This window comes from Aythya fuligula, chromosome 6, assembly GCF_009819795.1.
Source record: "Aythya fuligula isolate bAytFul2 chromosome 6, bAytFul2.pri, whole genome shotgun sequence".
Classification (NCBI taxonomy): Eukaryota; Metazoa; Chordata; class Aves; order Anseriformes; family Anatidae; genus Aythya; species Aythya fuligula.
Genome location: NC_045564.1, coordinates 28,076,456 through 28,098,234, shown reverse-complemented (window position 1 = coordinate 28,098,234; position 21,779 = coordinate 28,076,456). Strand labels below are relative to the sequence as shown.

General features: G+C 46.5%; 1 protein-coding gene across 4 annotated transcripts in view; it reads left to right on the top strand.

Annotated features, from left to right (window-relative positions):
- BIN1 (bridging integrator 1) overlaps positions 1-21,779 on the top strand; it is an 86,968-nt gene that overhangs the window by 52,209 nt on the left and 12,980 nt on the right. For 2 of the 4 annotated variants that reach the window (XM_032190213.1, XM_032190211.1), the window contains exons 7-12: positions 482-574; positions 4,678-4,763; positions 6,482-6,557; positions 8,329-8,411; positions 16,226-16,376; positions 20,102-20,230. In XM_032190213.1, coding sequence (XP_032046104.1) covers positions 482-574; positions 4,678-4,763; positions 6,482-6,557; positions 8,329-8,411; positions 16,226-16,376; positions 20,102-20,230 — 618 coding nt within the window. The remainder of the gene's footprint in view (positions 1-481; positions 575-4,677; positions 4,764-6,481; positions 6,558-8,328; positions 8,412-16,225; positions 16,377-20,101; positions 20,231-21,779) is intronic. The other 2 variants (XM_032190214.1, XM_032190212.1) reach the window with 1 other exon arrangement.

The following is a 21,779-nucleotide window of genomic DNA, read 5'->3' as shown; positions in this document are numbered from 1 at the left end:
TCCCGCCACTTACTGCTAAACTCACAACCTGCCATTAAATTAAAGTGCTGCGGACATTCAGCTGTTGCATGCAAATAATTACAATGGTTAATTAATCCTGACCTCTCTCCAAGGAGCTCCCACTTCACAGTCATGACTCGGAGTAGGGTTGTCTGTGTGCTAGGTCACTAACAAACTATTATCTGTTGCTCTTTGCAGCTGCCTGGCTGGCCTACAGTATCCCAGCCCACACTGGAGCATTAATTACTGCTAAACTTGGCATGTTTCAAAGGATTCATAACCAATCAGTCCCAGGATATTTGTTGTTTTTTTTTTTCTCTTGCCTTGGTGACACTGGTTTGGTCCAGCTTCTAGATACAGTCTCTGTTGTGATTTTATTTTATTTTTTTATCCTAAAAAAATATATATGTATATGTTTGTCTCTCTCTTGTTCTTTCTTTATTTTTTTCTCTTTTCCCTCAAACATGCTCCCTCCCCGCAGCCTGTTTCGCTGCTTGAGAAAGCTGCGCCTCAGTGGTGTCAAGGGAAGCTCCAAGCTCACCTCGTTGCGCAAACTAATCTGCTCCGAAATCAGGTGACTGCTGATCTACCTGCCTCTAACCCTGCATGCGCTATTTCGGGCTCTAGACTGTACTGTGCAACTAATCTCTAGGCAACGTTCGCTCTAGTCCCTTCTACACACTAGTTTTAGTATGTCCTTGGTACTCCTGAGCCGCAGTGGACACTGAAATCGATGAGCCATGGCTCTGTGCCTGCCCTGTTGATTTCTAACCAGGTGTGATAATGCTAGGCTGTTGTTCTCTCCCCATAAAGTGAAATGGGGATGAAGAAAGGCTGTGGAATAATGCCACGGCAGAGGGGATGTAGTGTAGTTCTGCCAGTTATTCCTTACCACACCTGTGGTGAAATACAAGTTTCTGAAATTGTCACTGGCCTGGCTCTGCTGGCCTAAAAGAGCCCTCTCCAGGTATGTAGAGGTTTGGTCTGTGTAGAAGAGGAGGGAGCAGAGCAGGAAATTCGCACCCCTCATTAGAGTTGTGAACAGCTCCAGGTTGGGGTCATGGTTGTGTCATGAAAGCTTGTACAAAAGCTTCTACTTCTTTATATTCCTTATCAGTGAGTGCATTGCAGTTTGGCAACATAATTGGTCTCACCTTATAAAGCACCTGGGATTTTCACAGTCAGATTATGATGGAAGGTCTGGGAAAATACCATGTTACCACACAAATAAAGCCTGGGAATGAATGGCTGTGAGCAGCCCTGCTTAGAATGCATGGCAAAGTGAGGAAGTAAGTATTCATTCTTGACTGAAGGGAGGACATTTGACAGGCTTCCCAAGGCTTTTCCTGTGCCTTGACCGTGCTGGAAATGATCTCTTTGGCTGTGGATCTTGACTGATCTGTTTGCCTGGTGGTCATTTTTGAGCACTAGAAAGCAGGTGCAGGATGTTTTGCAAGCCACAGGCAGATAAATCAGGTCTTGGTCATTCTTTATCTTTTCAAACTGGCCGGAGTGACTGGGGGAAATACCACCTCCCACACACTACCTGCAGAAGCAGTACAGAAGCAGCATGAGGGCTCCCTCATCCATTGTGTTGTGATCCGAGGGTGCTATGAGTCAGCTGATAATTTCTCTCTGCTGGGTGACTTTGCCCTAAAGCAGATAACAAGGATGTGCATAATCTTTCTAGCAGCTGTATTGTGGGGGCTTTAATCTCCTGCTAAGTGGTATTAGTATTTTCAGTCACCCTGTAAAATCAATTTAAGTCCTCCTTTAAGTTTTTCCTCTTGCATTCCTTAAATAATAGTATTGCTAACCTCAAGTTTTTGTTTCTAATTGCGTGAGGCTTTTTTTTTTTTTTTTTTTTTTTTTTTTTAATTTGGTCTAACCTAAATATCTAAGGAGGAAGATCAGTTTGTATTCTGGACCTGTGGGTTTCCCAGCTTTTATTTTCAAACACCAGCAGGCAGAGGGTTTAAAAATAGAAAGCTTTAGTCTTTGTATTCACATGACTGTAAGACTGAAGGTGTTAATGGCAACCCTAATTCTCATTAAGCTCATGGGAAGAGCAGGAGGGCTGATGACACTGCATTTATTGAAGAGCTTCAGAATATTAAGCCTAACAAAATTTCCTTCTGTGTACCAGCAGCTGTGTTGCTGTCTCTTGTCTGATAATTCCTATTACTATATAACCTTCAAGCAAAAACGGGGTCAGCAAGATTTATTTTTAATGCCAAAAAAAAAGAAAAAGTCCCTCCCTGCAGTGTTTAGACTGCTGGCTTTTTGGGCCTTTCACAGATACTAGCAACAACAACAAGAAATACAGGGGCGTTCCTCTCGTCTCCTGGGAGGTTTGCTTTTGCGAGCTCTCAGTTACAAATTCTGGTGACTGTGCTTTTTGAAACGAAGGGGGAAATAGCTTAGAACAGCAAATTCCTGACTTTTTTCAGGCATCCCTGAAATGCTGACTTCAGACCAGAAAGCAATATCCTTGGCGCTGCAGTGACAATGGAGCAGTGCCTCTGTTTATAGGGGAGAGCCAGTGAGTTGGGCTCGGGGCTGTGATCCCTTTGAGGGGAGAGGCAGCACTGGCTGGGACTGGTGGGGCTGGCATGGGGTGCCCAGCTGTCCTTACCCCTGCCTCGTGGATTGCTGGTTCCTACAGCTGCTCTAGAGGGAGCATTGCCTCTTGCTGACTTTGCCTTTGCCTCAGGATGTCACAATATTGACACGTTGCTTTCTAGGTTCTTTGGCCTTCTGAACAGGTAAACGAGAGAGGGAAAGACTTCCTAATGTTCAACATGTCTGAAAAACTGACAGCATTCAATGGTGCTTCATGTCCCAGCTATCCCATCTCCTGGGGTGGTTGTGGTTCCAGTCTATAGTGGAAGCTAGTACGAGATAAAACCAAAGGTTGGAATGGGATTTTTTTTTTTTTCCTCTTCCTTTAAAATGGCTGCATTGGAAACATTTGGTCATGGAGGGATTTTAAGGCAGAATGAGTCTTTGTGATTATCAGCTCTGATCCAGCATAAACTGTGTCTCCGTTTAAATGGACATTTGTTTGTTTGGTGCAAACTCTCTCAAAGCGTTGGGTTTTGCAGCAAGTATAGCAGCAAAATACAGGGATTTCTGGATGGAAACATCCTGATCCCTTCTGCTCTTACCCGTTCCTTACAGGGACTGCTTAAATTTTGAATACCAGTTGTTTTGAATACCCAGTTGTGGAGTCTTTTTTCTGGGGCAAAGAGCCTCTTCTGACCTTGAGTACGAAGAGCCTTTGGCAGCAATGAGTGACCCTCTGAAAGGTGAAGCTAGCTGGAAGTTAGGAGCTTCTGCTCCTAAGTCAGACAAAAGAATTTAAAGATCCTACACAGCACTGTGAGGAACAGGACTCTGAACTCCACAATATTTTTAAGTCCTTTCTCCTGTCAGTCCTGTCTTTACACAGACCTGGCATTAAGGAGCAGCAAGTTGTGGATTTCTTTAGTTAAGCTGGTGGAAAGAAGATAAAATTTCATTTCAAAGAAGGGGTGAGAATCTAACTGGAGGTGCGAAGAGAGACCTGGTCCCTAGTGGCTTGCTGGCTCTTCGGAGCATGTTGTGACATTCCTGCTTTTGTCACACTTGAAGGTAGGCACTGGTGCTGAGTTTCCTGTTAAGAAGCATCACCAAGTGGACATGCAGGAGTTTGCTGTCCTGCTTCCAGCTGCAGAGGAGCACTGTGCTGTTGCAAACTAGAGGATATAAACATTTTATTTAGCAAGCTTGCAGTTTTAAGTCAGGGCACTGAAAACAGGGAAGGAGCCATCAAGGACTGATATGGGAAAGGGAACATGCATGTTGCTGATGTTTGCTGTCAGCAACAGAAACCAGGTTCATCATTTCTATCTCTGAAATGCACCAGAATTCATGCATTGTTGCTGGGGTCTGTCAACGTCTGCGTCAAATGGATCAGATAAAATTTAAACTCTTTGGAAGTAAGAGGTTCTGTATGAGGGATGTTTCCTTTGTTTTTGGTAGTCAGCAGCCAGCCAGGGGTTTCTCTTGTATTAGGTCTTCACCAATAAGAGTATGTGAGGCTGCTGAGACCAAGACCTGCTGCTCCAACCTAGCCTTCTGCTGGCACAACTTATGCTTTGTGTATCCCTCCTTGCTTTCTCTGCTTTGCTTTGTGAGAGAGATGTATCAGTGAAGGAGGCAGACCTCTTCCCTTCCCAAGAAGAGGTGGTGCTTTGGAATGACCTTACCTCCCTCACGAGGGAGGTCTCTTCTTCATTTGGGATAGGTTTCAACTATTTCAGAGACCCAACAAGGAGCAGGGGCCTCTAAATCTTCATTTGTGTCCAAACTGGAGGCTGAACTGCCTGACCACGTTCACTCGGTTTTGGGAGCCAGGGAAATTTATAGGACTTAAAATACGTTAGTGGATGGATATTTGAAGTCTCTTCTGAGTATCCAGACAGGGAAATCCATTGAGGGCAGTGCAGGCAAGCTGAAGGGGCATCAGCTCACTTGTGATGCAACCCTGGTTTCTGGGAGACTTGTTTGGAATGGGGATTACCCCGTGCCAGAATTTTGCTTGTTCTCCCAGCAAAGTCAAGAGTTACAGTTAGCTCAGCCCTTCAGGGTACTTGTATGTGCTGGAGCTTACTCTCTTCCTTCTCTGTTATTAAGGCTGAAGAAGAGTTAGTAAAGGCTCAGAAGGTATTTGAAGAGATGAACGTTGATCTGCAGGAGGAGCTGCCTTCACTATGGAATAGGTGAGTGCTGGAAGTTTTCCCAAGGCATGGTTGGAAGGGCGCGAAGACCTTCCACTGCTCCACGGACCTTCCTGTATCACTGTTCTCAGCTTGGGCTAGGTTTCTGAATCATCTCAGAGAGTCTGTCCTTGCTTTCTGAATCACCTCAGAGAGTCTGTCCTAAGATTCCCCCCAGGTGGGTTCACCTTGGTCTTTCTTCACTTTGGTACGGGATCCTAATGACAAACTTTTACCACAAAGAGAAATGGTGTTTCCCCACCAACTCTGCCCAAGTCTCCTGTGCATTGCCCTAGCTTCTGCTGTGGACATCAGACAGAGCAGGCTGGGTACGTCAGCTGACTGATGAAAAGCCTGAGAGATTTATACAGTGACAGTGGTTGGAGAGGGCTAGGAGGGTGGTGCCTTGCTCACTTGTGTCTCACCATGTGAGCTTATGAGCACTCAGTGAAGCAGCAGGTGTTAAACAACAGGGAAGGTGAGCGGGCAGGTTGGATGTCATCTGTGAATGCTGTTTCCAGGTTAGAGCAGTTGGGTGAACAAAGCCAAAGGAAAGGATCCTGGTGGTGACTGCCTTCTCTTGCCCATAACACGTGCTTCTGGCTGTGACACAGGACCTAGTGAAGAACTAGTGGTTACAGCTGTCCTCCTGTGGTGCTCTATTTAACAAAACGTAGCTTGGGTTGAAAAAAGATGGAAGATGTGATAGATCAGGGTTTTGCCACACCAGTGATTATGATGATAAAAAGGGGAGAGAAGAAGCAGGCTAACTAACAGGTAGCTTGGAGGATGAACTGGAGAGCACTAGGAGGTGATGTATAGGGAAGGCAAGCCAAATCCTTCTCTCAGTTCCTTATTTTTAAATACAATGACCATATCTGGGTTTGCAGTGCTAGTCTGGGGGAAATGAAGAGAGTGGACAGCAGCAGAGTGGGGAACAAAGTGCTGATTCACCCCCTCACCCCCTTTTCCTCCCAGCCTGGGCTGTTTGCATGCAGCAGCATGCAGGCCTGCTGAGGAAGCAGTTGGGAGGGATGCAGGCATTTCGGTGGCTACATGTGCAGAATAGTGATGCTGCTGGCCTTTGAGGGAAGAGAGTGTCTCACTCCTGCTGTTGCTCCTCCAGCTGGGCACTGGGATCTGCTGGCAGTTGGCAGGCTGGATACAGGAAGCAAGGAGGCAGGCGGCTGCGGGGATTTTGAAGTGCCACAGGTTGTTCACAGGCTCCTGCTGTCCAGCTGATCCTTTTGCATTCCTGTTGCTCTCTGCGCATATCCTGTGCTTTCTTACTCTTCTGCCTTTAGAAGCAAAGAGTTCACACTTTTGCTCTTCCCCTGGTGCTGAGGGACTTTGGAGTGACTTAATTTCTCTCCTGCCAGTTCCCTCAGCTTTCCCCACACTATCACAACTTCCATCATTTTGCTTTCCATCACCCTACCATTAGTGTGTGCTCCCCCCACCCCCCACACCTCCCTATCCCTTTTGCCAGCACAAATCACAAATTCAGATCTTAACCTACCTGGCCTCCTCCTCCTGGCCTTTGCTCCACCGCCCCTTCCACACTTCTTTGCTGCCATTCTCTTCCAGCATGTGCCAGGCCTGACAGAGTTGAGCTCAAATGGGAATGGTGGGTGGGAGATAGCAGGTGAGGCAGAGGTGAAAGCTTTTGGGAGAGCATGGTGTCCATTAAGTTCTTCTTTCTCTGTTTTTTCATTTGGCAGTCGTGTTGGTTTCTACGTCAACACATTCCAGAGTATAGCAGGCCTAGAAGAAAACTTCCATAAAGAAATGAGCAAGGTAAGACAATTAGCAGCTTGTCCTATTAACACACCTTGTTCTCTCATCACTGCTATTTGAGAAAACTAAATGATATGACTGGAGAAGAAAGCATTTACCCTGTATTAGAGCAAAATGTTAACCGTCAGACTTTTTCAAGCAACATGGGGGAGGGTCTATCTGAGTTAGTAATGTGAAGGGATGGAGTAAGGGGAGAGAGGGTAGAGTACCACTGCATGCTGCAGGGAGTTTGTGTCACCTGGCTCACTTGAAGATCCACAGAGGGGAGGAAAGCCACTTTCAGGTCTGTCTTGCTGCCTTTTCTAATTCCTCCAGAATCTGGATCTGTAACCTATAACCAAGCCATCTCAGCCTGGCATCTGTTTGCAAAAGAAGCCATCTGAATGCTTAGCATGGCCCTTGCATGGACTGCCTGGTGGTCGTGGGCTGGGAATCAGGGCAGTAAGCGGCGTCATAGTCTGGTGGCAGGCTGGATTTGGGTGGTGTGCCAGCACCCAGCAGAGACCTCAGAAATAGGCTGTGGGAAATCCTCCCATTGCCACTTTCCTTTAGAGGAATGTTTCTATCATTAGTTACTTCTCCTAAAAGCTCAGTAAGTCTTGTGTTCCTTAGTTTTGTATGCTGCTCCTAAGGCATGCATGCTCTCTGTAAATCTTAGCGAGCAACTGAGAGTCCATCTGGAAAAGTCTTGTATTCCTCCCTCCCCAATGTCATCCTAACAACAAGACAGCCGCTAAGCAACCAGCAACTTTATAGTCATTCAATTCCCAGCAGTCAGGGGCCCACTGCCTTGGTGTAATGCATCAGTTTGGAGCCCTGCTGACACTTCACGGGGACCTTTCCAGTTAATGGCCTGCCCTTCTCCACTGGGGAATGAACTTATCATTAAGAGTAGGGAGGATTATTATAATTATCAGTCTGCTGTTAAGTTATATTCAGCAAAATGTGGAAAAGATGCCTGCTAGAAAGGAATTCTGCTCTTGTATCATGTCTTGGATTTTTCTTTCCCTGTGACTTTTGTGTGAGAGCAGGCCTTTAGCTTTGTTCCATGAAAACCATCTGTTTCTTATTACTGCACTAGCATCCAATTAACTGCTGGTGTTGCCGGCACAATGCCTCTGACATTGATTGCATTGGATCCCTCCTCCTGCCGATGATAAATCTGGCATCTCATCTTGTTTGTGAATTGGCTGTTTCAGAATAGGAGTGTCCAGGGTGAATGTTTCAGCCTTTGGTGTTGGGAAAAGTTTAACCCCTAATACTGCATTTTTTCTAAGAGATCCAGGTCCTGCCTAAACCTGGATGGCCCAGGCAGCCTGCGAGGTGAAGGCTTGCTGTTGACGTAGTAGTTCTGTAGTTGCATTTTAAATGTCCATATCCCAGGTTCATTAGAAGGTATAAGGAGCAACTTCGGCTACAAACCTGGAGCTTTAGTCCCAGTAAACAGAAGACCCTCAGGTGAACGCTTGGTCTGGTACTGCAGTAGTACTGGGCAGCACACAGGTTGGGGCAGGTGACACAGAAGCAAAGAGGATGGTGTCTTAGGAGGACAGAGCATTCCCATGAGGTGCCAGCAGCTCTTCGGTAGTCTGAATGTAGGGTTCTTTACCCCGTGGAGGAGTGGAAACAGATGTAGGGCTGTTTTCTCATGGGACAGCTGACTGCACAAGTCAGTGCTTGGGTCAGCCTGTGCAGGCCAGTGCAGGCTCTCTTATGGCACTTGGGGTTCTTCTCTCATTCTTTTTCTCTCTTTTGTTTTTGTATTTTGCAGTTGAACCAAAACCTCCATGATGTCCTGCTGGGTCTAGACAAGCAGTATTCAGGCAATGCCTTCCCCATTAAAGCACAGCCGAGGTGAGTAACCGGGAGCAATGTCTTTCCCTCAGCAGGGGAGGAGGGACTGGGGGGTCTCTGCTGGGGTATTGAAACCTGCATGGTGTCACCTGAAGAGTGATTTGATTGTCTGCGTATAGCCAGCCTTGAGAATCCCTAGAGGATATCCAAGATTGCACTTGGGGCTGGGAGACACGATGCAATACCTCCTACCTTTGTAGGATAGCAGCTGGAGGCCTCAACTTTCACTATTTGCTGATATTTAGGCAACCGACTCACCTCTGCTGTTTTTAAAGTCAAATTCCATAAACCAGTGCTGTAACACTGAGCTCCCTTCCCTTCTGAGTCTGGTTGTCCTGCACCCGTCCTGTTCTTTCCTTCAAAAGCTTCCCCCACACACCTGTAGCTTGTGAGCTAGAGGACCCAAGAGCTCATTTGTTTTCCAGCCTCCTCCAAACTTGTTCACTGAAGCCCCGTGTCCCTCCTGTGCTCCAAACTAGGGTGTGTTGCCTGTATGTGTATGTGTTATGGATGTAGTTACAGCCTCATTCATACAAGGCTTTCTGATCTCAGAGCACTTCCAATCTGTGTGTATGCAAGGAGCGTGTGTCCTCCAGTCCTTTAGTTTTCTTTGCTCAGCTGGGGCCGGTCCATTTAGGTTAACTGCAAAGCTGCACATTCTCCAGCACTGAGAGGGGAGGGAGAGGTCAGGCAGTGGATGAGGCTGCAGCTGGCTCCCATCCAAATGTGTGAGTGATGAAACAATGTAGGGCTCTGGCTTCCAGCTGCCACTAATCCCACATGCCGGGTGAGCAGGAGCACAGCCCAGGTCCTCAATTGGTGTATTGATGGAGGGAGGAGGTGAAGTCAGCGTGAAGTCAGGGCAAGCTGTGGTCTGAGTGTACTGATTTGGAAGGGCTAGATGAGCTGTTGACACCTCTGTGCTCCCTCATCTCTCCGCCCAGTTTAACCTCTTCTTACATTCATGCATAGACAACTTTTTTTTTTTTTTTTTTTTTTATTGGTCTCATTCTGGCAATGCATGTGGTGTTTGCCAACTTTACAGAAAGAGGAAATTTGAATCAAATTTGGCCCCTGAATTTTGAGTTGCTAATACCAAATTCCCAAGATGCGAGTAGCAATGCATCTTGCAAAGAAAGTGTCTTCTTCCTAAGTCAGCACATGGTGCCTGTTGATCACCACCAGCAAGACTGAAGCTTTATGCAGGAGGCCACAGTGCCAGTTGTCTCTGGCAGCATCCAGTGGGGTACTTGCAAGAGGATGAGGTAACAGGACAGATGAAGGCCAGAGCCATTGCTTTGCCAGCTCCTTCCTCCTCCTGCCTTTCTTACTCAAGTAATTGATGGCAGGCTATAGTGACAGCTGGGCCCAGACATACTGCTCTGGCATGAAGTTTCTGGCCTAAAAGAGTTTCCAATGAATTAATTAGATTTCTTATGACTTCAGCCCCACAGACTGCTAGTCTCATCTGGGGAGGTAATAGGTGTCTCTGTTGCAGTTCGGTGCTCTTTCTTTGGCGAAGACTAGTTGGCCCTAAAAAAAGAACAAAACCCCAAGTGCCTACACAGAGGTTCCTGTGCAGGTAGCAATTTGAGTGCTGCTGCATCACCTGCTTAAACCTCAGCTGAGAGGACCGACCTGCCCCAAAACAGTTGTGATACCCCTGAGTGAAGTGGAACAGGATATTGTAGGAGGATGTGTCCAAGGTCTGCCAGGACTGTAAGTGTTTTGCAGGGATCAGGAAATGCCATGAGGCACTTGTGTCTCTCCTCCACATCTGGCCTCTCACTGTGGTTCAGAGCTGGGGCAGAACATGCAGGAGGAAATATCCCTCACCAATCTGACTGCCCGTTGTGGCCCGGGGTAGGAGCAGATGCTTCCCTCGTCCTTCTCTGCTGGGCAGAGGATCAGAGATGGGTACAATGGCAGGAAATGAATGAGGAGGTGTGAGAAGAGATGCAATTATCCTCATACATCACTACAGCTGACAAACCTGATGCTGGCTGCGTAGCATAGAGTAGCTGATGCATTTCAGGAAACTTCAGAGATGTTTGGATTTTGTTTCTGAAGGAGTTTGAACATTCATGGTTCTCAGATGCCTAGAAAACCTAGGAGGTCTATAGTATTATCCTACTATAACTGGACAGATTGGAAAAAAACATAGTAGGAAAACTGCTGATTAGGTTCCACATTAAGACTGGTGCACAGATGGCACAAAGGAGAATGGGGAGCTTGCTTCTTGTGTACCCGCATTTACAAGAGTGAGTGAGGAGTTGCAATTACCCATGGGGGAAGAAAGAAAAAATAAAAGGATCAGTGTCACAAAGTTCTCTGCTGATCTATGCAGTTTCCTTTTTATTCTTATCCATGTGCACCCTAGCCCCATATTCCAAGAAACAGGGACAGATCTAGTTTGTTAACGTATCTGCAAATCTTTGACAGGCACAAAAAGACCTCTCCCACCCTCTCCAAAGGCCAAAGCTTTGTAGGAAGCAAGGAAAGAGTGTGTTTGTGTGTTTTTGTATTGTGTGTATTTGTGAGAGTAAGAGAGGAGTGCGTGTCATCTGGATTGCTGTGAGTTTTGTGGCACCGAGTGACCGAACGCTCGGAGGCTTGACTTTTCCTCGCTGGTTTGACTGTGCCATCCTGTAACGGAAACGATTTGCGTGCCGTCCTCAACAGAAAGAAAACTAAACTGTTCGCCAGGCTGAGGAAAAAGATGAGCAGGTACCGGTACGGAGAGCAGCATTTCGATCTGTGTTTGATTTAGTTCCTAAAACTGGAGAGGCTGTTGCTGGACTCTAACAGCCTGGCACGTGTTAACCCTGTGATGGGAGAGGGGTCCTCTGCATGATACCGTGTGTTCATGGCCTGCTGGGTCCTGCTGAGATCTCTGTGTCTGGATAATCCCATTAACTGCTTGTGTGTCTGGTTTGAAGCCTTGCTTCCTTTCCTCCCTAAGAAGGCACTGGGAAAGTTCAGGCATCGTCTGCTCGGTTGTTTTTGTTGTGACTAAAAGCGTGGTGCTGGGTTGTGCAGGGGAAATACGGGGTATTGTGGTGATTAACAAGATCTGGTCTTACCTTGTGACGCTTGCCCTTTTGAACAGCTCTGAAATGCTGCATTCTCATTCCCTGCCTGGCCCAGGAGGACCAATTTCATATGTAGTCCTGTCCTATCTACCTGGTGTGGTGGGAGGATGTTGATGTGGGAGAGTATCACTTCTAGGGTTTTGCTCTTTACTTGTTCTGCTCTTGATATCCTCACCGTTGTGCTCCATTCATTTAAGATTTGTGCAGAGCTGAAGGAAGGGGAAGCCTGTTGTCCTGTATAAAGACTAACAGCAGCAGCTTGCCTTTCAAGACAGTCATGTCATTGAATAACTGGATTGCTGCAGTGCTCAGAGTTCCCATAGCCAAGGTCAAGGACTCCGACAAGAATGTGCTCTGGGGCAAAGTGGGGATTGCTGCATAGCGGCATAGAAACTTCCCCTAACTCTTGCTTTTCTCAGTCTTTGTGTTGATATTCCTTCCATGGGGTCATTATAGGAACAAAAAATATATATATATCCTTTTAAATCTCAAGATGTTGTTCTGCCAGCAGTAAAAGCAAGTGCTGGTGAATTGGGATCCCTGCTTTCTGATCCTGGCTTCCCACTGGCTAGGGCAAATTGTACAACCTTTCTCTTTGTGTCTGTTGGGCATCCTGTGTAAAATGGGAAGCTGGAGGGAAGAGAATGGTAATTTCACAGGGAAACTGATGGGCACATCTTAACTATTTCCTCAAATGAAAAGTAGTGAGTGAATGTCATGTGAAAAAGGAGGATTTATAGGAGTATTTCTCTGGATGTGTGTGTCTGACCTTGGCTGGGCAGTGTTGCTGTGACTGCACCAGGAGGTGCAGCATTTGCAGTCGTTGTAGCCTTTGTGGATGCCCCAGCAGAGGGAGAGCCTAGGAAATCTCATCTGGATGAGCTCTACCCACAACATCCTCCAGACAAGGTCCTGCTGGCCCAGCAGTTAAGGTGTTTGACCCTGGCTTTGCTGAAGGTTTCTGCTGTCAGAGCAGCTGCAGGGGGAGCAGAGAAATATGCAAACCCTGGTGCAGGGAAGGAGGGTCAGGGACTTGGTTGCTCTTTGATCTGCAGCAAAAATGTACATTTGTGCCACTGGATGCCTGGGTATGGAGGTGTTATTTTTCTTTTTCTGTCCCTCCTTTTCTGGGGAGTGGAAATAATTCTAGTGTTCAGACAGCTTTGATGTTAAAAACAAACAAAAAAAAGCCACAAAAAAAGCCTAATTACTTTGGGCTAAAAGACGCTATCTGAGCCTTAGCAGAGATGCCAACCTTTTTTGTTTTTCTTTTTAACTTGAGAACTTGGCAGGAGGTGACTTGTCTGTTTTTACCATATTGGAGATTTGGTTCCATCCTCTAATGCAGGATTGTTACTAGCGTATAGGAACCCCATCTGCAGATTTTAGTCGTCTCTTCCAGAATAGATGAGGCAGCCCAGTGAAGGGTCTGGAAGTTTAGCAGCACTCGGAGAGGCTGGGCGATTTGCAGTTTTCCTTCAGTTGTAACTGCGTTAGACCTTGCTCTTGGCTCTCAAAGAGCAGAGTGGTTTTCCCGTTCCCCTTCTCCTTTCTCTTCCCCTTTCCAGTTGCTTATAAACAGGTGTTGTTCTGACAATTTTTTGTGATATATTTGGTCAGTCCCCACACTTGCTTGCTCCAGGAACACAGGGAAAAGCGGTCTGTTTGGAAACAGGGTTTTGCTCCGTGCAGGACACACAGCGTGTGCTCGCCTAGGACCTGTGGAGGCCCCAGGGTCCTGGTGAGGGGCAGACCTGGTGCTGGTCACCAAGTTGCTGAATGCGTGCAGAGCAGCAAGTGCAGGAATAAAGGTGCTGCTTGTGGGGCTGGTAGAGGCTAGGTCAAAATTAGCAGTGGCATTTTCCTACAAGGATCAGCCAACACATCAAACAAGCTGTAAATAGCAGTGACTTAATGAGGGCTTTAGTGTGGGGCCCTCTCAGCCCTTCTAGGATGAGGGGAAGAAACTGGTCTGCCTTTCACGTGGGAGTCTTTCAGCAATATGTCTCCAAATTAAGCCACTGCCAGACACCACAAATACATTACCAAAAAGCTCTTTCATGGCTTCTAGAAAAGGAGTGTGAACTCCTTTCTTGCCAGGAGAAAAGTCCCTTTCACGTGCTTAGTTGGAGAAACGTACACTAGTGCTGGTAGCCAGGACTCCCCAGTCTGCCCAGGAGTTTGAGAAGTCCTGGCAGTCCGGCCACAGATCTCTGTCCTCCATCTCCTCCAACGTGACTCTAGTAACATTTTTTCTTTCCTCAACTCTAGCACCAGGAGGTATTTTTTTTACATTTTCACAAGCAAAACAGTTAGATTGAGGAACATATTGCCTCACCTCTTCCTGATTTTTCCCCGGTTTAGTTCCTTGATTTTGTTCGCCACATTTGAAGCCTCTCACACACACTTGCCCATGCCTTGGGACACCTCTCCGGGCTGAGCATTTTGCAGTCCCAGGCAGTCCTACGCAATTCATCGCTATCATTCTCATCCGTCTGCAGCAACCCTCACTGGCATGAGGGTAGGACCCCCTTGGAGATCCCAGAGGCGATGCACTGGGGTGCAGGATCTGTGTCTTCAGTGTGGCTGGGCTCAGCAAGGTCATCATGCCAGCCTCTGATGGTGCTGTAAATGGTGTTGCCATGGAAATAGTACCAAGATAATGCTTCTCCTGAAATCGTTTTGAGGTTTCAATGTTGTGAACATGTTACGTGGAGCCTGCTGTTCCCTGGTAACTCTCATTTAGAGCAAGACTTCCTTACCTTCACTCCAACCATTATTACCTGTAGCACATTATTATCTGTAGCACAGCCTTGGCAATGTCACAGAATCCTTCCTGCAAAACCCTCTGTGTTGAAGTGACTTGGGGGGGACATCTTAGGAAGGTCACTAGGCATGTGCAGTCACCCTGGAGAGCTGCAAAGGTCAATGTATGTGTTCCTTAGTCCTTCCTCTTCCCCTTTCCCTCTTCCTCTCAACCTTTGGCGTGTGTGCCCCTGACTGAGAGCTGCTTGCACAAAACACCCCTGGGTTTGTTGCATCATGTCGGTGTGCTGCCGGCATCAGTGTCATCAGAAACACCCGACCTGCATGTGGACCCGAGAGCAAGCGCTTTGTGGGAAAAGGTGTGTGGGGTGTGTGGATATGGGGTGGAAGGTGGGGGAATGGGTGAGGGCAAAGTGAATGAAGAGGGAATGGGGTGGGAAGCTTGAAAGCTGGAATGCTGAGCAGGGGGAGATGCTTGCTTGGGGAGGGGAGTTTTTTTGAAATGTCTTGCTGTCCCTTCCTCCTCTTGCTGTCCCCTTACTTGTGAGTGTTTAGGATTGAGGCCATTGTGCATGTTAGCCCATGACTACCACACCTTGGGCATCCAAGCGTGAGTGGACGTACATCTCCAGAGCTCTGGGCTCTCCTGGGGCAGTGCAAAGAAATAATCTGTGTGTTCCTCAGAACCAGCTCTACATGGCTGCAGTTGTGGCTCTGTGCCAGGATTTATTGTCTCAGGCTGGAGCAAAGGATCTGTGCCTTTCAGCCCTCTTCCAGCCTTCTCCCTTTTTTTGTAAGTGGAGGCAAACACTGCTCCCTCTAGATGAGGCTGCACAGCCCGTTTGAAATATTCTGTAATATTCTGTGTTCAGCTGTGCATAGTTTTGCCAAATTGCAACCACTTCTGCTAAAATATCCTCTACTAGTGTGAGTGCTTCTGCATGACTTGAGATAAACTGATTGGTTGCTTTTTAGGGAGCTGAGTTTCAGCCAATTTTTTAAGCTATTCCTGAGAATAAGGCTGGGAAAATGAGTTTAGTTTTATCCCTGTTGAAACTCTCTGTTAACCTGAATCTCTCATGGTTCTGCAGGTTGAAGCACAGGTTTGACACTCAGCCAGGGCATGCCTTTAGGGAAAGGCATTTGCCTCTTGCTATTCCTTTCAAAAATCCAAATCTGCCCAAGTAATGAACCAGCAAATGCCATTGGCATATGCTTCCTGCATCTTAATTCTCTGACGAGTCCCTCTTGACTGTGTTAGAAACAGTCCTGGAACAAGGACCAGCTGGAAAGACAAAGACAGCAGGGGTTCATCGTAGAAAACAGGCTGAAGAAACTTTCCATAGTAGGGAACAGTTTATTAGTAGCCAAAATCTCACTGTTTCTTTGCTGTCTGGAATGATCTGTGAAACTTTGGGCAACTTTTTCCATCTTCCAGCTCAGCCAGTTCGTACTATGTAGAGTAATATGATAATGTTTTATTACTGCCTTAGTTCGGGTGTTGCAGATCTGCATATGGGTCTGTTGGTCACAACCCATGTGGGTGTCAGTACAATTCTACCCAGAGAAATTTTTATCTGTAAAATGTATAAAATTAAATGAGTTAGGATCTACCAGAATTAAGGATGCCTGCGGGTTTTTTTATTTTGATTTGTTCCACTCCTCCCTCCCCTCCCTCCCCCCAAAATGTATTCATGCAGTAGGAATTTATTGGGAACCTGCTGCCCAGTAACCCTACTTCATTGTGTTGGGCTGGAAGTGACTCAGTGAGGATGCTTCTCAGAAAGTTTGTAGAGGCTTCACATATCTTCATCACATGTCTGGACAGTGAAGCAAAGAGGTAAAGGAGGCCAGTGATCTGTGCTGGTTAGCACAACTTCTCCTAGGCCTGGCTCAGACTTCTCTTCTCTCTCTCTGTCTGTCTCTCTTTTCTCTCCGTCTCTCCCCTTCCTTCAGTGACAGCACCCCAGCGAAAGCAAATAAAAGCCCCTCGCCTCCACCAGATGGATCTCCCATCACCAGCCCTGAGACCAAGACTGTCAACCATGAGCTGGAACCGTCCACTTTGGAAGCACCTGGGGCAAGCATCCCAAAGTCACCATCTCAGGTAGCGTCCCCATGACATTGACCATGTCTCTGCTGTATGACCACTGATGACACATGCTCTGTGAGTTAGACGTCCATCAGTTGCTTTTTTGGACCTCTTCCTGCTACTGAACACAGAAAACATAACATGATGGTTGTTCTCCATCAGTGTGGGCAAGAATGAGGTTTCTGAGGATGCCAGTTGTTCGTTGATCTTCTTTGTATTGTACAGGGAAGTACTAAAGCTGTCTCTGAATGCCTGTACAGGGGGAAGGCCAGTAATATAGGTTGGATGGCCAAGAAAATCTAGGGAGGGTGTAGCAAGGCAAGGAAGTTTGTTCTTTACACTTGAATTAACCTGTGGAATTGAATGGTAATGCCTCTTCCCAAGAACTGCTGTAAATTATGAGGGTCTGAAGAAAAAAGTTTAATATTGATACGGATAAGGAGATCATATGTTATTTTGCATTGTTTTACTTTAGCCTAGTATTTTACCTTGGGATTAAAAATAAAGGCATTATATTACACTATGAAGAAATTAGGTGCGTAGCAGGAAGGAGACTGTTATGTGGTTTCTGATACCTTCCACACAGCCTTTGTTAGTACTTCCCTTACATGGGGGACACCCAGCAGCATGTTTAAAATAGGAAATGTAGCTGCTGCTACTTAGCATATCATATGTTATGTTTCATTTTGGGATTTAAGGAAAAGAAAACATTTATTTTTCCTAAATTTTCCATATTTTCCCCTATTGCTGAGTAGGGGAAAAGCTTAGTGGAGACAAGCTAGCTGGGCCAGATTCATGTCTGGTGCCAGTCCTTGCATTTCAATAAGTGGGACACCAAGGAGCAGTCCTTCAGGAAGAATTAAAGCTGAGAGGTATTCTGGCCAAACTGGTAAGAAAATACCTATTGCTGCTAAAATAAATAAAATAAAATGATGAAAGTAACTCAGAACTTCCTTGCTGTTATCATATGTAGCGATGTGATTCCAAATCCAGGCCTGTGGAGCACGGTTGTTTCCTGTTTCTGGAATAACCTCTCACAGTATTTTTCCCTCCCCTGTGTTTTTGATTTTCAGCAGGACAAAAAGGGATATTTTCACATTGCCAAAAGGTCTTTTCCAGATTTGAGAATTGAGGATGTCTGGCTGTGTCTTTGCAGGACTTCTCCAGGGTCTCTGCACTACTGAGCATTGTACAGCTTAGAGTGGCTTCACCACCCCCAGGTGGACCCCACCTTGGAGTGGGGTCTATGGATAGAAGTAGAGAGGGTAGTGCATATTTTTCCAGAACTACCTTCCTTCTTTTTTTTCAGAGGTCACCACAACTAAATGGAAATGTGGAACAAGACGTTGTCCAGATCTATTGAACTTTCACTGCAGATTTCACTTGTGCTGCCTATGGACTTGTCTTGCTGAGTTTGGTTTCTTCCCTTTCCTTTAAATACCACACATAAGCCTTGTTTTTGCCAGGCTGCAAGTGCTTGCTCATTCACTTGCTGCCTTCCTGCCCACAGGAATGGGGCTGGAAGCACCCCTTGTTGAGCAAGCAGAATGTTCCAGCAGAGCCCCATCTGGAACCTCCGATGGGTCAAAGGCAAGACCGAAATGGTGTTTGCAGCTTCTGCTGCCACCGTCTGGCCGTTCTTTCCCACTGTATGTTTTAATTAATTTTCCTAAGCCTCACTACAGTGAAGAGCAAGAGCTCCTCTCCATGTTCTCACTAGGTGCTGAGAGATGGAGCTTGCTTCAGAGGGAGGGAAGGCAAGGACAGGGCTTTTGTACTCAGAGCCAAGCCTGGTGCCTATATGGCAAGGTCCAGAAACTCAGCCCATGTCATCTTGCCAGCCAGCTGGAAGACACAAGTGTCTGTAAACAGTGCTTGACTTTAACACCAATTCAGCTTTACATGTGTCATTACTTTTGACCCACGGGTAAGTGTTTTGCTCTAGGGTCCTCCAAAGGAGGCAAGGGGCCACCTACTGTAGGGGAGGCCAGAGCAAAAAGCAACAAGGAAGTGTAGTTCTCTACCCATTTCCTCCCTGTCTGAAAAACTAATGCAAATCATAAGCAGAGGCTGTAGAGAAAAAGATGACAAAACAGGAGAGACCACATAAATACTGACTTGATTTGAACTATTCCCTGTGCCATAAAAGAGCTCTTTTACTGTCACTTTCCTTTAATTCTTGAAAACAGCTGTTTTGGAATTTCTGTGTTTTGGAAGAAGTGGCCACAACTCTCTGCACCGAGTAATTTGATGATGACACAGGACTTCAAGGGTCTGTGAAATTGTAAAGGTCAGACTTTTGCTCTCAGTTACACCACTGACAGGCACTAATGACACTTCTGAAAACAGCACGGCTGTGGTGAATTTAAACAGATCAAGCTCTGTGGGATCCACATCAGCAGGAAGATTGTAGGGGGGTTATTTTATTCTAGTCAGCAAAATAGTTCTTCATGCTTCATGCAGTTCAAGGTATAACCTGACATCAGTATGCAGTCGTGTTGTCTTTGAGAAGTGGTACTAAACTGCTGTTGGAGATAATGCTGGACAATGTGGAAGTGCTGGTCTCTAAGACACTAATGCACAGAAGAGGGCAGAATATGGACTGTTTTAGAGAAGTAAATCACAGAAGAGTCAGGATCTTTTTAGCTTTGGGTTTGTTATTGGAGCTTTCAATTTCTGCAGGTGGTGGCTCTGTTCTGAGAGTATCTTTCCCTGAAATTTCTGGTCTCTTCTTGTACCTGGCAAGCAGGTTTTCAGTAAGGGATTGTTTTTAGGTGACACGGATGCATCATGTTCTGCAAACAGTGAAAAGCTGGGAGTGAATACACTACTTTCATCATTTCCTCTAGCCAGCCATTCAGTGGAAAATGCGTGTTTGCATTCTCACTTACACTGTCTAAAGTAGGTTAACCCATTAGAGAACTGGACATATTCTTAGCAATCTGAATAAATCCACTGAGGGTGGATGCACTGTCAGGCTGAGCCTTTCAGCATGATAAGAGGGTATTAGGATGGGTTAGAGTCACAGGGTCAGATTTCATTGAGCCTTCTCTGGGATCTCCATTTGGGCTGCGCTTGTGACTTCATCAGTGTCAGTGCTCAATGGTGAAACTGAGAGCTGAGTTGGGCACACAGAAGTCACGGCTTCTCAGGAGCTGGACTTGTTCTTGCCCAAAACTGAGATATGGTAAGATGCCATGAAGGGTTCTTTCTGACGTTCCATAAGGTATACTGATAACCCATTGCTGGGCAGATCAGAATCTGGCCTCATGGCCATCCCATAAGACAAACTGAGTCTGGGTTCTCGTTGCATTAGGTATGGTAAGTATGGCAAATGGTGGCAGAACTGGCCTGATCTATCGAATCTGTTTTGAGTAACTGATCTGCTCCCTTCCCAGTGGTTCTTTGGAAGGTTGCACATGCTCTAATTATGTATGCATGTCCTGTCGATGCATATTAATTGTGTTACGCTTCTCCTCTGCAGAGGGAAACTTGCCCACGGCTGAAGTGTAACTAATGATGCCAAACCTTCTCTGGAGGCGTGTGGTTGTTTTTTTATTTCGTTTCGTTTCGTTCTGCCCTTGTCCTTCCCTCTCTCCAGATGGAGTTGACAGAACCCTTCTCTGTGCCTGTGGTTGTGATTTCCCCCACCTTCAGTTTTTGTGGCTAACCTGGTTCCTGTCTCTGGTTTTTTTGGGTGTCGCCGTCTGTGCTGTGGCCGTGTGCTCACTTGCATGCAGTTGAGGAAAGGGCCTCCGGTGCCTCCGCCTCCAAAAGTCACCCCTTCCAAGGAGATCAAGCAAGAGAACATCATCAGTCTGTTTGATGACAATTTTGTCCCTGAGATAAGTGTGACAACCCCCTCGCAGGTTAGCTGCTATGCCCTGCATTATACTTGTCTTCCTCTGAACTTTTCCTTCTGATCTTTATTCTCTCTGGAGCTGTCAAGCCATGAAACCTGGTCAGGCAAAGGAGGAGCACGAGCTCGGCATGGGACCTCAGGAGGTGAAGGGATAGATGGGGGGCCATCTTAGAGGGCAGGGTGGCTAGAAGGCAGCTTTGGCCAAGACGTTGCCCTTTGAGAACTTTAATTTACAGAGAAACGTGAGAAATGCAACTGGTGAAGATACCAGAAAGTTACCGCTGTGTTCAGCAGCAGTGCACATGGATTATGGCTTGGCTCACCTTGCATCCCATGATATGTGCCTTCCAGGCCCACAGATCCTGGGTGTGGGTGAAGCATGTGTTTTCTGCTCCTGTGCATCCCTAAGTGACGACACTGGCAGCTGTGCCAGTGGTGGGAGAAGGCAGTTTTGTACCATCTCAGTGCCTTTAGACATGGGCTTTGTGGTGACTTTTAACACCCATACCTGCGCTGGAAGGGCCGACAGGAATTGGTGGATGCAGTACAGACAGGCAGGACCGTGCCTGCTGTTAATTCAGGACTCCTGACTCTGTCACTCTTAACCAGCCAGCGGTTCCCATCAGAATGCATGTTTCCAGCCACGTGGCACCTTTTGAAGCCCTAAAAATGGAGCAACATTTTCAAACAATGTGTTTTTCATCTTCACTTTCCTTTTTATTAACATCACTGGAAGAGAGGATGCCTAAATGGGGAATTCTGTGTTGGATCTAGGAGAATGGTGGTCCTTATGTATAGGGGAGCCTGACCAGATTTCTGGCTGCATCATGAGACACATGCATCTATATTTTTTATATATATACACGTATATATAATATATATATATTTCCTAAATGCTTGTTACAGCACAAGTAATGTCGCTATCAGTGTTCATCTGTGACTTCCTTGCTAACTTTTCTTTGTATCATGCTGCTCCTTTGCCTCTGGTTTGCCACCTTCCACCCAGCTGGTGAGGAGCCAAGGTGGAGTGGGGAGGGAAGGATGTCAATGTCAGATTTTGCATTGTGATAGATTTGTTTGCAGAGCAGAGAGATGGTTTGACTGCAGTATTGGAAGGGGGGGACCACAGGCAGCTGAGCAACTCTTTCATTCTCTGTTCTCCTTTATCATACTGGACAACTTTGTCTGCCCTGTGGTTTGTATCATATATTTCCATGTGAATGCTTGCCTTTAGCCAGACATGCTCTTCTCCACCTGATCAGTGCCCTGACCCAGGATGGGATCTGCTGTGACATGCAATTGGATGGGATTTCTGAGGGAGTATTATGGTTGCCAGAACAATCTTCACTGAAGCACCCAGCAGCCACTAGTGTTCAGTGCATTGCCCAGGGCTGTTCCTGTCAGATGGCTTGGGTCCAGTGAGCTTTCTTGTGGGAGATCTTTGTAAAGGCAAAGGGTGCTAGGCCTTGCATGTAAGTCTTGAATGGCAGGTAAGATTCTTCCATGACCAGACCCTGTGCTGTCCAACCACTGAAAAAAAAGCTACAGATTAGGAT